The sequence below is a fragment of the Oryx dammah genome, unplaced genomic scaffold (assembly GCF_014754425.2).
Source record: "Oryx dammah isolate SB20612 unplaced genomic scaffold, SCBI_Odam_1.1 HiC_scaffold_27, whole genome shotgun sequence".
Classification (NCBI taxonomy): domain Eukaryota; kingdom Metazoa; phylum Chordata; class Mammalia; order Artiodactyla; family Bovidae; genus Oryx; species Oryx dammah.
The window spans coordinates 117,423,427-117,438,519 of NW_024070211.1; the positions used below are offsets into that span (position 1 = coordinate 117,423,427).

The 15,093-nt window shown below is 35.4% G+C and overlaps 1 protein-coding gene across 1 annotated transcript in view; it reads left to right on the plus strand.

Annotated features, from left to right (window-relative positions):
• The window catches only part of PLEKHA3 (pleckstrin homology domain containing A3), a 26,377-nt gene extending 12,298 nt beyond the window's left edge, over nucleotides 1-14,079 (plus strand). Inside the window, exons 3-8 of the mRNA XM_040227717.1 lie at nucleotides 470-625; nucleotides 2,932-3,068; nucleotides 4,586-4,750; nucleotides 8,065-8,108; nucleotides 9,728-9,843; nucleotides 12,778-14,079. Coding sequence (XP_040083651.1) covers nucleotides 470-625; nucleotides 2,932-3,068; nucleotides 4,586-4,750; nucleotides 8,065-8,108; nucleotides 9,728-9,843; nucleotides 12,778-12,905 — 746 coding nt within the window. The 3' untranslated portion in view covers nucleotides 12,906-14,079. The remainder of the gene's footprint in view (nucleotides 1-469; nucleotides 626-2,931; nucleotides 3,069-4,585; nucleotides 4,751-8,064; nucleotides 8,109-9,727; nucleotides 9,844-12,777) is intronic.
• The last annotated feature ends 1,014 nt before the right edge of the window (nucleotides 14,080-15,093 follow it).

Genomic DNA, 15,093 nt, shown 5'->3' on the forward strand with positions numbered 1-15,093 from the left:
TGGACAGGGAGGCCTGGCGTGCTGCGATTCATGGGGTTGCAAAGAGGGACACGACTGAGTGACTGAACTGAACTGGACTGATCCTAGGTTTGGGTGGGCCGCCCGCAGTGTTCCAAAACACAAACTGCTTTCAGAGAAATTAGTAAAAAAAAAAAAAAAAAAGTGTGGGAAGTGTGGCAGTGGTACAGGTGGTCCCAAGGGAGGGAGTTCTTGGATCTCACATTCAGTAATTAATTTGTTGGCTGTTTTCTCTTCATATGCTGCCACCACTTGACTGCCCACCTGGGTATATGTGAGAATGGTGGCTTGGATGGTGCCCCTGGATAGCCCCTTAGGGAAGTGGTACCGCCTGCATCTTGAATCAAAGTTTGTTGTTTTAGGTCTCAAATTTCTAACAGTAAGTGATGATTTGATTTTCCTCAAATTTCTTAAGTCCGTGACTGTATCTCGCCTTTGTTTATCATCATAGTCCATTCAGCCGACAACACGAGAATGGAATTAATCATTCCAGGAGAGCAGCATTTCTACATGAAGGCAGTGAATGCAGCTGAGAGACAGAGGTGGCTGGTTGCTCTGGGGAGCTCCAAAGCCTGTTTGACTGACACGAGGACTAAAAAAGAAAAAGGTAACTATACATTTTTCCTTAATGGTGGAAATATTTTCTTAAACATAAATGTAAATTGTTACGTTCACTTATAGTAATTTATTCCAGAGAAATAATCAGAAATGTTGATCTGTGTACATAAATGTTCATTGTAATGAAAATATTTCTAAATATTGCCAAGGTTTAAATTTAGGGGAAAGGTTCAGTAAACAATATAGTGCTTCCGTAGGCTGATATATCATGTAGCCCATAAAATGTTTAGGAGGGATTTTGATGATGTGAGGAAATGCCCAAAGTCATATGATAATTAATTAAAAAGAGAATATTCAAAATTACATGGCGATTCCTTGGCCAGCTCAGGAAAAATGTGTAAGTATTGGTCAAGTTCTTACCTTTGCAAAGGGAATTTGTGGAAAAAGACTCACTTTTCACTTTAGACCCTTTGACTGTACCTTTTGACTTTACCATGTTCACATATTGCCAATTCAAAAGCAAAACAAGGGAATTCCATTGCAGTCCAGTGGCTAGGACTTAGTGCTTTCATTGCCGTGGCCCCAAATTCAATCCCTGGTCAGTAAACTAAGATCCCCCAAGCCTCGCAGCAAGGCCAAAAAGAAAAATAAAAAGCCAAGCAAATAGTTTATGATATTAGCTCAGTTATGTGCAAATATAATGTGAAAATAATAACAGTATTTATATCTTGATTGTGAGATTGCAGGTTTTTTTCTACATATTTTTATTATATATTTTTCGATTTTCAAAAATTTTCAGAGTATGTATTACTTCTTTAATTAAAAACAGTAGAAGTTATTTAAATTAGTGAAAACAACTAAAAATGGATATTGCAAAATGAAGGCTAAGGGTTGAATTTAAACACTTTTCAAATATATGGAGAAACATCATGGATAAAGTATGGTTAAGGGTAGGATAAGAGAGAATGATTTGTCAAAATAGCCAAAAGATAGAAACAACCCAAATGTTTATAGTTGGGTGAATGGGTAAGCATAGTATGATACGTACATACTGTGGAATATTATTCAGCCTTGTATAGGAAGGAAATTCTGATAAATCCTACATTGATGAGTGTTGAATATATACTGAATGAAATAAGCCAGTCACAAAAGGACAAATATTATATAATTCCACACCTTTGTCTTTGTTTCATAGAGATAGAAAGAATGGCGATTTCTAGAGATTAAGGGAGGGGGGAAAGGCGAGCTAGTATTTAATGTGTGTAGAGTTTCAGTTGAGAAAATGAAGAAGTTCTGGAGATGGATGGTAGTAATGGTTGTATAATTGTGTGCATGGTCTTAATGCTATCGAATTGTATATTTAAATATGGTTAAAATGGTAAATTTTGTTATATATGTGTGTGTGTGCATGTATAATATAACTACAATAAAAAAGAAAGAATGGCTTTAAACTTACGTAGAACTTAACTTACGTTAGGTTGAATGGGCAGCCAGATCTGAGCTGCTTTGGCCCACTCTGGGTACAGGGGCTTGTGGCCAGCACCACAAAGCAGTGCCAATGGCTCCAGGAATATGCAGAAGCACCAGGATCTGCCGTGTGCACTGCTTTTCCTTTCTCTGCTGCTTACCCATCTGTTTAGAAGGTATTGCTACATGAGTGGCTAAGATTATGTTTAGTGTGTCTGGAGATAATAAAGAAAGAAAAGTAGGTTCTTAATTAAAACAGATTCTTAAAACAATATTATGTGAAAATGAAGCTGTGAAAGGAACAAAAGAAAATAAATAAATGCTTATATAGAGCAGTTTAACAACATAAAAGTTAAAAACTCCTATATACCGAAATACAATAAAGAAAAGTGAAAGAAAGCTGACAGATCTTGAAAAATATCTGTAGTATTTTGAATGGATGAAAGATTGCTCTTTCTAATGCATAAGAACTTTTACAAATTTTCAGTTTATTTATTATTAAGAGAAAAACAAAAATCAGAACTGGAAAAAGGATTGTAAAGGACAAGAAAAGCCAATTTACAGAAAAAGAAATGCAATCACTTATTAAATGAAAGATGAATAACGGAATGGAAATATCCTGTATAAGGCATTCATTGTCATCAACCCCTCTCTAGAAATTAATCTGCCTAAACTTCATGTCAGATATATGACTGCCAGCTTTTTCTAGTTAGCTAAAAAGATGATGTTTGCTCAGGGAAAAACTTTACATTCTATTTTCAAGATCTCATACCTCTTAAGCTATAGGTACTTATATCTATTGCCTTACTTTTTAATGATTCCATTTTGTTGCTTAGCCCCTAAAATATGAAAATGGTCTGTTTGAATGTTTGCACGTGTTCCTTTCAGAAATAAGTGAAACCAGTGAGTCTCTGAAAACCAAAATGTCTGAACTTCGCCTCTACTGTGACCTCCTAATGAAGCAAGTTCATACGATCCAAGAATTTGTTCACCATGATGAGAGTCATTCATCTCTCAGCATAGAGGTACATCCAAGACAATCCTTTCATGTCTGGTTATGCTTTCCTGCACACATGGTGGGTGAGCACCTTCACTTAAGGTGACCAAGGAGCATTTTCAAGACAAGTTATTCTCAGCTTCAGACCTCTTGTACTGTAGACTGTCTGGAAACGTGTCTGATCTTTTAGATTTGGTCTGCATAACCAGAGTAAAGCAGCGGGCAGCACATTTCTCCAAGGGAATCAAGGCCTGTCTTTGTAGCCAGTTGATAATTTGATGGCTGGGGTGGGGAAGAAGCATTACAGGCTCTGTTCCCTAGACTGACTGCATGAGTTCACTGGACAACTGCTATGTTCTTTCTTTTGTAATAAGGTTCTAGTTTAGCTATTGAGGGTTAATAATTTGGCTTTATAAAAGAACTTGAAAAAAAAATCCTCTTAGAACAGTGATGTAAGAATCAAAATTCAGATCTGTGAGACCTGACTATGAAATAGTCTCTTTCTTTCTGATAAAGTAGGACAGTGAGCCTTATTGCTTGCTCTCTGGGTGAAAGGCCAGCATAGTTTCCAGTCCCCTTTTGCCTGACTTGGGAGAAGTGGAACATGAAACCTTCCTGCTTCTACTGTGGCCTTCTCCTACTGGGGAAGGATCATGGCAGTTGTCTTTGGATGTAGGTATGTTAAACTTGAGGCACTTCTGCTTCATTGCAGGCTCTCCGGAGGCAGGTGCCCTCGCATCTGCTCCAGTGGCTCAGGGATGGTGTCAGGGACCCAGTCTTGTTCTTTCCTTCCATTCTGCCGTTCTTGGTGTGTTGGTTTTTTCTCCTCATGCTGAGCCTTCTGTGCTACTGCAAGGTCTCATAGAAGCAGGAGGCAGTGGGTGGCCATGGTAGAGAGAAAGAGTCTCAATTTGCTATCCTTGGCTTTTATCAGAGGATGAAAATTCCAGAACCCCAGCAGACTTCTCATTATGTTTTTAGTCTGAGTCAGTGGAAACTAGGAAAAATGAGTATTTGGCAAAGGATCATGGAATCGACGTGACTGACTTATACCAGTCTATATTCAGCCCCCAGGGACAGGGCACTCTGCTGACTTACAAAAAACCTTGGAGTTTGTATTCTACCAAGGGAGAAATGGTATGATAACGTACATGGGGTAGACATGAATTCTGCCTGCCTCTTCAGTCATTGTCATGGTATTCCACTACTGTGATCACCTTTGGAATTTTGATACTTAGAGGCTTACAGTCTAGGTTAGGTTTTTTTAAGATAAATTTTTGTACACAGTTTTTCAATATAATGCTTGGTTTAAGTGTAAGAGTTATTTTTTCATGGAGTCTAATTTCATATATTGTTTGCCTGAGAGAGAGATAATTTTTATTCATTCATTGATTTAGTTTTCTAAGGTAATATATTTTAAACAGATTTGAACATAATCTAATAAGGTGTCCATGAAGGTAATGTTTATAACTTGATTATAAGATGGTATATGAATCCACATAATTGTGTATGAGTCTGTTCAACTCTTTGCATATTATTTTTCAGAACATGAATGAAGCCTCTTCTCTACTTAGTGCCACGTGTAATACATTCATCACAACGCTTGAGGAATGTGTGAAGATAGCAAATGCCAAGTTTAAACCCGAGATGTTTCAGCTGTCCCATCCGGATCCCTTAGTTTCTCCTGTGTCACCTTCCCCTGTTCAAATGGTTGGGACTTGTGGTTTTTCTTCTAATGATACTGCATGTAGCTTTGTTTTGTGTTTATTTTTAAGGCTGGAAACCAGCAGTGGGAGGGAAAGAGTCAACAGGTCGAGTTTCTTTTGACTGTACTCAGATTTTGTATGGGAGCCTCTCAGTTGACAGGCTCAGTGTGTGCCAGGGTCCTGAACCCCTTTCCTTGGAAGGGCTGTGCCATTTACCCCAGCATACCAGGAAAATAGAGAACTCTGGGCAGCTGTGACATTAAAGATTGGGGAGCATGCTTCTATCTAGTAAAAGCACTGCAAGAGGGTGATGACTTACTCATAAGGGGTTAAAATTAAGCAGATCTTTAAAGGAGTTGTAAGAGTTTGAAACACCATGTTACAGGGGAGACAATATTTTGTAGTTGGCATTTGGATTTGAACCTTCCAAAGAAGCAAGGTACTTTAATCTCTCTGGACTTTATTTTTCTCGTCTCTAAAATACATGTGTTATTTTTACATCAGAGGAGATCTAACCTTTTTAAATGTTAGGTTAAACATTAGGTTCTTACCCTGAACAGCAAGTGCTCTTTTTGCCAAGGGTGGTGGCTTCATTGAGCTTTTCAAGGTAATAAACTTACTTGAACATGCTGTGGGGGAACTTGGAGATGAGATAAGTTTTGATGAAACCTTACATTTTTTCAAATCAAACTGTTTTCATGAGCCCTTTTTTTAGGAAGAAGAATGCCACCTGGCTTTTATTTTAGCAGTTACCTGAAGGCTTAATTGTTGGCAGAAATAATAGGGTACAACTTACAACAAGATTTTCTTACCCACCACAGCAAATTTAGTCATATGAGAGTTAGTAATGATTATCACTTACATTTATTTAGATCGTGGGTGTATACTAAGTTGTTTCACTCGCATCCAACTCTTTGCAACCCTCTGGACTGCAGTGCACCAGGCTTCTGTGTCCATGGGATTCTCCAATCAAGACTACGGGAGTAGTATTATGGGTTGCCATGTCCTTCTCCAGGGGATCCTCCCAACCCAGGGATCAAACCCACATCTCTCAGTCTCCTGCATTAGCAGGCAGGTTCTTTACCGGGAGTGCCACCTGGGAAGCCCCACTTAGATCATAGTTTTCTAATTAATTTATGGTGGACTAACAGCATCCTCTGAGATAAGTATACCATGAAAGTGAGTTTTATGGCCAGATTGGTCTGGGAGTGCTAGGTTAAATTAAACAAATTGGGTTTCTCTGTCATAGGACTTCTCAGAACCTCTTTTGTGCTAAAATGCATGTGAATCTCTGAGGAGAGGTGGTGTGTTTCTGAAATTTATTTGATGATTGAATTCTTCTATATTTTTAAATAACAACTCACAGGATTGTGGCATTTGATATAATGCAGTTTGACAGTGTTGCTTTTTAGAGCAATTTTAGGTATACTGCGAACTGCTAAATAACATTATAATTGAACAGAAAAGCCTAATCTTTGGGGATGGATGTAGTGTGTTTCTGAGCTTGATATACAAGGGGTACACAGTACTTTTTTAAAGGTGTCAATTATTTTTTTATAAGGTATTTTGTTTTATAGAGTCAAATATAATGAAAACACCTCAGACCTACCTGATTTCTGCATCGAACTTCTGAGGAAAATACTTTCTGTTATAAATGTTCTATAGTCCAGAGACGTCATATGTGTATTTTACATAAACCATAATATCTGTCTCTTTTAAACTAAAGTCTTTTATCAGTGGAAACATTACAAAAAATCCAATAAGTTAATCTAGGAAATATTGGTTAGAGGCCACTTATTTTTCCTCACTGTGCCATTTTGCTTCATTATTAAAGCAAAAATTGTGGCTTATGGTAAATAGTTCTGGAGACACATAGCGTAGAAAGTAAGGTCAGATAGTCTTCAAGGGGAATTTTTCTTTTTTTTTTTTAATGACATGAGTAAATGGAAAAGCTGAAAGATTTGAGAATTCCAAAATTGATCTTTATAACTGCTCAGCATAGTTAATCTCATGTCTCTCTTTAAGTTAGCTTGCATTCAGTTATATGTCAAATTATCATGGAAGTTTAAACACTTGTCATTTTTGATCCATAAACGAGTGATAATTGTAGTGGGAGTGTTGCTGGGTGAGTAATCCTAAAGGAAGTGATTTCTCTTAAAGGAGCTGTTAATGTCCAGTTGCATCTTTATTTTAATCATATTAAGTATTCCTGGACTACAAATTGGATGGGTCTTAATTCTCATTTCAACAGGGATTTCTCAGAGCAACTGTAGAAGGCCTTTATGTAACACAAGTGTTAGACTTGAACTTACTTCTAAGACTTTTGAGCTCCTGTGTTTAAAGCAACCATCCTTAGTTTTAATAAAAACTTTCCTTTTTTGCTACCTCACTAAGCATTGAAATAATCTACTTAGCTGCCTCTGTCTTTGGGGGGAGTAGTTAAATTATGTTTTATATTTTTCATATTAACTTTCTGATGAATCAGATTTTATTTATTTATATTGTAAGTATATGATTTAAGAAACCTAGTCGAGGCTTAGGGTTTCTCTTCTGATTTCTTAAAAGACTTGAATTATTAATGCTGTTTTCCATGAAAACCACCCATAGTTTAGAACATCTGTGTAATAGCTACCTGAATAATGAATGGCAAGGAGAAGCTCTGCCTTTTAAAAAAAGAGACAGAGAGAGACATTTATTAGACTGTTTTCTTTTCTGACTTTCTAAATATTTGTTTTCATCACAAGTAGTGTGATTTTCTTTGAGGGGGCTAGTTAGGTATACTGTTTTATATATATTTTTATGTGTGTGTGTGTGTCTGTGTGTGTGTCTCTGTGTGTGTGTGTGTGTGTGCTTCAGTCGTGTCCGACTCTTTGCAACCCTATGGACCGTAGCCAGCCAGGCCCCTCTGTCCATGGGATTCTCCAGGCAAGAATACTGAAGTGGGTTGCCGTACCCTCCTCCAGGGAATCTTCCTGATCCAGGGATTGGACCCATGTCTATTATGCCTGCTGCATTGGCAGGCAGGTTCTTACCACTGGTGCCACCTAGATACATATATAAAATAAAATTTGGTTTTTAATATTGAGAAAATAATCCAGCATGTTTTTGTATGTTTTGAGAAAGATTTCAGTTATTAGTTACTAGGGAGAAAGCTTTATCTTGTGCTAATGTTACTTGAGTCTATAAAAAACAAATTTTTTGGCCAGCTATCTTTTCTTTGAGTAAATTTATGTTAATTATCATCATAGTAATAATATATTAGAGCTATCTTATTCTACTTGACCTGTGATTAAGCTTATTTTCTTTTAAAATTTCTAGATGAAGCGTTCTGTCAGCCATCCTGGTTCTTGCAGTATGGAGAGGTAAAATAACCATTTCTTTTGACCAAATTTTCTCAAAATTCTACCTACTTAGGGAAATGTTTTTGTCTTTGATAAAATGGAGTGTAAACTCTGTATGGGCAGAGTCTTGTTCTGATTTGCTCATCCCTGTTTCTCTTACTGCTTAGTATAGAGCCCGCTAGATAGTCAGTAAAGAAAAAGAATGAGTGAATAAAATAGCCAGTAAGGTAAGCAACTTGCCAGTGGTCATACTTTTTTTAAGCTGTAAATTATAACAAGTGATGGTTAATAGAAATCCATTTTCAATGTGTTAAGGCTTCAAGCTTAGGCTTATTTTACTATAGTTTATTATAGAATCATATATTTGTTCTGAGCTGTTTTATTTGGAGCTAAGGCTGTTACTGAAAAGAGAGAAAAAGCAATTGATATTTTAAAGTATATATTCATATCAGCACATGTAAAAAATTTGCCTTTTTGATCTTGCCAGTGTATCCCATGCTATTTATCTTAGCAGGTAATATTCTTGTGAGTTGCTATGGTTGTCTTATTGGTTCTTTGGAAAGTGATGAAATTATAGTGACATTAGCATTTATGTCTCTACATTAATATGGGCTAGAGGCAAAAAATGGTTATTATAGGATTATGTATAAAATCATGTATGTGAAACTTTAGAAATTTGTAAAGTACTATAGAATTTAATGAATCTTTCTTTCAGTAAATGTCTATTGAGTGGCTACCAAAAAAAAAGAATAAATGCTGAGACCCCTTATTATTTTGTCACTATTTTTCCCCTCTCATGATTATGTAATTGATTGAACTATTATGTGCTCATAGGGGTCCAGTGTTGTATCTAATTCTATTAGGAAATGAAATATTTCACCAACTGAATTTTCCAGAAAAATAAAAGCTTGATTGCTTTAACAAAGTTTTATTTTTTTCAAATTTTTATTTTTATGATTGAATTTTTTGACCTGTATTTTATCCATTTTGCCATATTAAATAAGCTACAATGTGAGTCTTTAAACTTTATTTTTTCTTGGTGAATCAAGTTTGTCATTAAGAACAGTAATGTTGGGCTGTCATCCAGTGATAATGCTATTGAGTGGGGGTGATTTGCTTCTGCGTTGAATTTTTTAGTTTGATTTTTCTAGTTTTCTGGTTTTCCAGATTGGTTTGTGAAAACTAGTTTTTCTAGCCTTCACTTGCCGCTGTGAGTGAGTTGGCTCCTAGCACACTCCCATACTGCTGGCCCATCCCTTTTGCTCTGCTGTTTTAGATTGGATATGGGTGACACCAGATACATATACTTGTGAAGTCTATAACTTTTAGTTTTCAAATACTTGTTAACCATAAGACATGTTACTCTCTAGCTGGACCTTCCTCTATGAAAGAAGTCACTTCATTGTACCTCTTTTCCTTTCAGTTTGGCTCAGAGCTGTATTCCCCAGCTTACCAGCTAGGTTCTAAATGCTTTGACTTGTTTATGGTCTGACCTCTAAAGGAGTAGAATGTTGCTGAAATAGAACTTTGAGTATAAAAACAGTTCCTCTTTCATTAAAGAGAAGTCATTGAAAACTGCAGTTAAGTTGAGGGTGTTTTCATTTGTTGGAAGTCCTTAATGCTTTTTATTTAATTTACAGGAGTAGCCACTCTATAAAAGAACCAATGTCTACACTTCACCGACTCTCCCAGCGACGCCGAAGAACCTACTCAGATACAGACTCTTGTAATGATGTTCCTCTTGAAGACCCAGATAGTAAGTTAGAAGGGGTATGACTCTCTCTTTGGCCTGTTCAGCAAAATAGGTGTGGGGCTCTGTAATTGTTGAGGAATACTGGCAGTGAATAGGGTCAGTACTAATAAGTACTAAATATCTCTTTGTAAATACCGTATCTTAGATTTACATATGTAATATCAACATTTTTACTCCCATTGCATTTTAGTCATTTCTTAGATTTCTTAGATTTATAGATTTTTTCTATATTTGCATTTAAAAAACATTTTAGAAGGAAGCATAAATTGTGGGTTGGATTCTAGGGAAAAATAAAGGGAAGTTCTACGTTCAGAGGAAAATAAGTCAACATTGTTACTTAAATAATTTGAAATGGCCAAGGTAAATAGTTTTTTTCTGGTGGTGATGGTGAATTATACTAACATTTATTCCTGTGCCTTTTTCTTCCTTATTATTGAAGAGACAGCATACTATGATTGAATAGGAAAGATTTTATGATTTCTGTTAAATTTAATTATTTTTTTCTCCAGAGCAGAAGCTTTGAAAGTCTGTCAGAATATGTACTTAGACAGTAGTGACCATGATTTCCAGTGAATGCAAATATGGTATTATTATTACAACTCCATTAATAGACTTTTGCTTTCCAAAGGCTTTACTATTTTTCCATGAAACATGGGTAGAAATTACATATTATTTTCAATTAAGGAACAGGTTGTGTTCCAAAGGTTTATTTGTAAGTCAGCTGCTTGGAACAAGATTTTATTACCCTTATGGAAATGAAATGGTGAATGGTAGTTAGATTCTTTAGACTGCATAGAGGAGCCCAGCTAATTTATAGTGTGGCTGAAATGAGATGAAACAATGGTGTTGGGTTTCTAGTATTTGATTATATTGAAAACATTCATTAACATAGAGTTGTTTGACTTAATCAGAACATTAAACAGATTTAATTAGAGGGTAATGGGAAGTTCATGAAGATGGTTGAGATTCTGAAAGGAACTGCTGCTCACTTTCAGATCTCAAGAAGTTGTTGGCATCTTTTTTTCTTAATGTCCATTTTTCTTACAGAACTAATCTATTTATTGATGTAGAACACTACTGTGTACTCATTATCATTTTGAATTTAATTTGGGGCAACAAGTGAATAAATGAAAGAAGGAAACAGATTGAGTAGGGGAAGGGTATGGGAGAAAGAAACTGTCCTAGGCCAATTTAGTACATCTTCGAAGTGATAAGAAAAAGAGGGAGATGATTAAAGAGGTTAAGTATGGGGAAAAAAGGTCACCTGAGGCAGGTTCTGTGCATTGCGATTTACCTTCCTCTTTCTGCCTTTAAAAATACATGACCCTTTTCATCTAGAGCTTATGAAGCAGTTTCGTACTGCCTTGTACTTTTTTTTAAAAAATGCCATTTCTCTTTTTTAAGGGTGTCAATTTCATTTGTGATAGCTAAATTAATTTTTTAAGCCAGCCATTTTCCTTAGCTGTCTTTTCTTTTAGAACCTCTGGTTCTGAATTGTTGAAAACTGTTTTCATAAGATCCAAGTGTAAATGGCTTATTCCATTTAACAATTTAGCTGTTAAGGAGTGTAACAAAATTAGTTGTACACCTGTGTATGCAAATCCACACAAAAACCTGTATTAATATATGCATATGCATTAATCTTTATATCCGTACATATATCTCAACTCTTTAAAACTTTTTAAAGTTGGCAAGTATAGGATAGGTCAATTTTAGCCTCAGATTTCCTTCTTTTTACCCTAAAATTTAGTGTCCCAGTTAGCTGACAAAGCAGAGACTGTATTAGTTCTGTTTCTTAGAAAGTGTGGGCTTCCCTGATACTCAGTTGGTAGAGAATCTGCCTGTAATGCAGGAGACCCAGATTAGATTCCTGGGTCCAGAAGATCCCTCAGAGAGGGGAACCTATTCTTGGGCTTCCCTTGTGTCTCAGCTATAAAGAATCCACCCATAATGTGGGAGACCTGGGTTCAATCCCTTGATTGGGAAGATCCCCTAGAGAAGGGAACAGCTACCCACTCCAGTACTCTGACCTGGAGAATTCCATGGACTGCATAGGGTTGCAAAGAGCTGGACGCGACTGAGCGACTTTCACTTTTTAGAAAGTGTGCTGGGCAAATTGACAGTCTTAGTTGGAAGTCTTTATGTCAGCACATACTTTCCTTTGAGAGATGCAGCTACTTCTTATTAACTAGACTTTTAAAAATTTATAAATTTTATGTTAAATTAAAAATACGTTCATGTGAAAATGAACAGGACCATGCCAGTGTGCTTCATGTGCTTGCTTGCAGCTGCAGTGCTAGTTTGGTGAGCTGCATCCCAGATGGAGGTGTGAGGACTTTCAGTGTGAGGGACCTAGTTAGCTTTGCTCAGAGAGTCTTGTGATGCTTTGCTGTATACCTGAAACTAACAAAACACGATAAATCAACTATACACCAATAAAATCAAAATATTAAGGAAAACAAAGTCTTGTGATGAAAAGACCAAGACCTGAGTTAGTCCTAGTTCTGTTGTTACCAATTGTGTGATCTTGGGTTGGGCCTGTGATCTTTTCAGAACTTGGTTTCTTTGCCTAGAAAATCAGGAGGATGCCAGCAGCATTAAAATGATAAGGCTGAAAAAGCAGTAGTTAGTTAAGACTAAATTCAAATTCAGCAAATCCTTATTGATTACTCCATTATGTGCAAACCTTGGTTCTAGCAATGAACAAAACAAGTATCTCTACTACTTCAGACAGTTTCATAACTACTCATGAATTTTTCAGTTTCTCCTTACAACTGCCAGTATTATAAAAGTTAGATTTTTACTCTTTTAAGCAAACCATCAAAAGCTTAGCAGGAAGCTACAGGGATTTCATGTCCCTGAATAGAAAATGTTCTTTTACAGAGGACTGGAGTTATACTGGTAGGATGTTTAACTTTTTAATCAATTTCTCAATAGGACCTGTTCACTGTTCAAGAAATACACTTAATGGAGATTTGGCATCAGCAACCATTCCTGAAGAAAGCAGATTTATGACCAAAAAAAAATCTGAATCAGAAGATCCTCTTCTATCATTTTCTTCCTGAGGAAACGGAAGTGTCCAACTTCCGCCAAGTATTGCTATGCAAAAGCTGCTGTAATTAAACTATGTTATAGGGAGTAGTTTTTCCCTTAGGATTTCTCTGCACTTTATAGAATATTGTAAAACAAACAAAAAAACAACCCACATACCTTTGAAGTGTATTTTATCTTTATATAGTTTATTTGCAAGAGTATTTTCCTAATAACTTCACAGTATGAATGTGCATCTTTTTTTTTTTTTTTAAACAAATGATGTTGTAACATTTTGACATCCCTAAGGACAAATGTAGATATTTTTCTAAAAAACTGTGAGGGACTGACAGCTTAGTCAGTGTGTATTGTAGCTTATAAACATGAAATCTTATAAACCTAAGGTTTCAGTTTGACAGAAGTGTGATAAATATATAACTTGTGCCATGGACCAAATGGTCACTTTACCCCAGCTGAAATGAGTTACAGTTGCAGCTTGATGGTGTTTGTATTATATTCCTTTAACCAAAAAGGAAACAGTTAATATTTGAGATATTTTTACCCCAAATACTATGACATTGAGGATTTTTAAAAAACTAGACTGTGCTGTCCTTCGTATATGAAGTTGACACTACTGATTTATCAATACCAAATGTTGTGTTAAAGTATTTAATTTTTACTTATTTATTTTTCTGTTGCATCAAAAAAAAAAAAAGATTGCATCCTAACTTTTATGACCTACCAAATTTAAGATGTGTGTGCATTGTTATTTACATTGTTCTAGAAAGAAGTTAATGTTGTAGTGACCTTGCTCACTTCACCAGAGAAATAAATGACTTGCAATGGAAGAGGATTTTAGTACTTTTTTCCCAGAATAGACATTATTAGGCTACTGTTGTAAGGTATTGATATTTGCAGCTGTTTAGAATATCTAGACTTTTTTAATTTATGAATATTTATAAAAAAAGGAATCTGTCAAGGCGACTGCCCTACGTAACTTCAGAATGGCATTATTTAAAGAACAAATAGCATTTTTTAGTAGTGCCTGTCTATGCCGTCAGTGTTTGCCTTGTAAACTGTTTTTTCAATTCACTTTGGAGTGACGGTTTTGTCCAAGGTTTTAGATGAGGAGCACTTTAAAACAAACTGGTTTGGTGTTTTTAAGTTAATCATATGTTTAATAAATATGTGGTTTTTGCATTCAAACTCGTCATATAATACATTGTATTTTTTACATTTATTGATAGTTTGTCTAATCTTTATCAAATGGTAATAATATTTTTTATTGGTTTGATTTTGTTTGTATATTTAGACCTCATAGTAAATATACAAGTAAGGCATATTTTTAGCTTTTTTGCCTGTGAGCTTAGAATGTTATGTCCTATTTCATTTTAAATTTCTCTTGTAAGTTTATGTGGGAATTGTTTTAAAAGATTTGTTTAAAATATTTTTTAAACAAATTTTAAAAATTTGTTATATCCTTATTAAAATAAGTCTGTAGTTATAGGCTTTCTTAAGTTTAAAATGGACATTCACGATCTATACACATTAATATACATTTAGATAAACTGTATGCTACTTAAAGTATTTGACATTTTAAGTAGCACACAGGTCATTAGACTGTATTAGGAGGATTCTCTTTCTGCTCATGTTGTACTTCATATGTCTAGTTTGAGAAAAAAGAAGGTTGATAAGTTGATATAGGGTTGATATAGTCTAAGTTTTCATGTTGAGTGAGTTGTCAGGTTTTTGGCTTCTTTTTGTGTTTTTTGTAATAGGAATGAGTAGTGATAAGACCATTGAGATCAAGGTGCTACTACTGACTGTGGGAGTTTTTCTAGTAGTTTTTTTTTTTTTTTTTTTTTTAATCAATAGGTTTGTAATGGAAACACTATAACAGAGCTTTTGAACTCATAGAAAATAAATCCATTTTATATTGCTTTATCCCAAAATATGAGTTCCTGAACAGTTTTCTGTAAATATTTTTAAAAATAAAATACAGTTATTTCTGGCTCATATCATTTTTTTCTCCTTGAAGTAGGTGCTTTGAACAAGTTTGCTATATTCCTGAATATGGATTTTATTGTGACTGGAATCACCTTTTTTCCCTTAGGAATCAACTCATTTGTGAAATCTTTTTTTTTTTTAGGGAATATCATTGTATCTGGAGTTACATCTGGGTTTTGACCAGTGAGTTGATAACATGAAGCAAAGCTTCAGGGA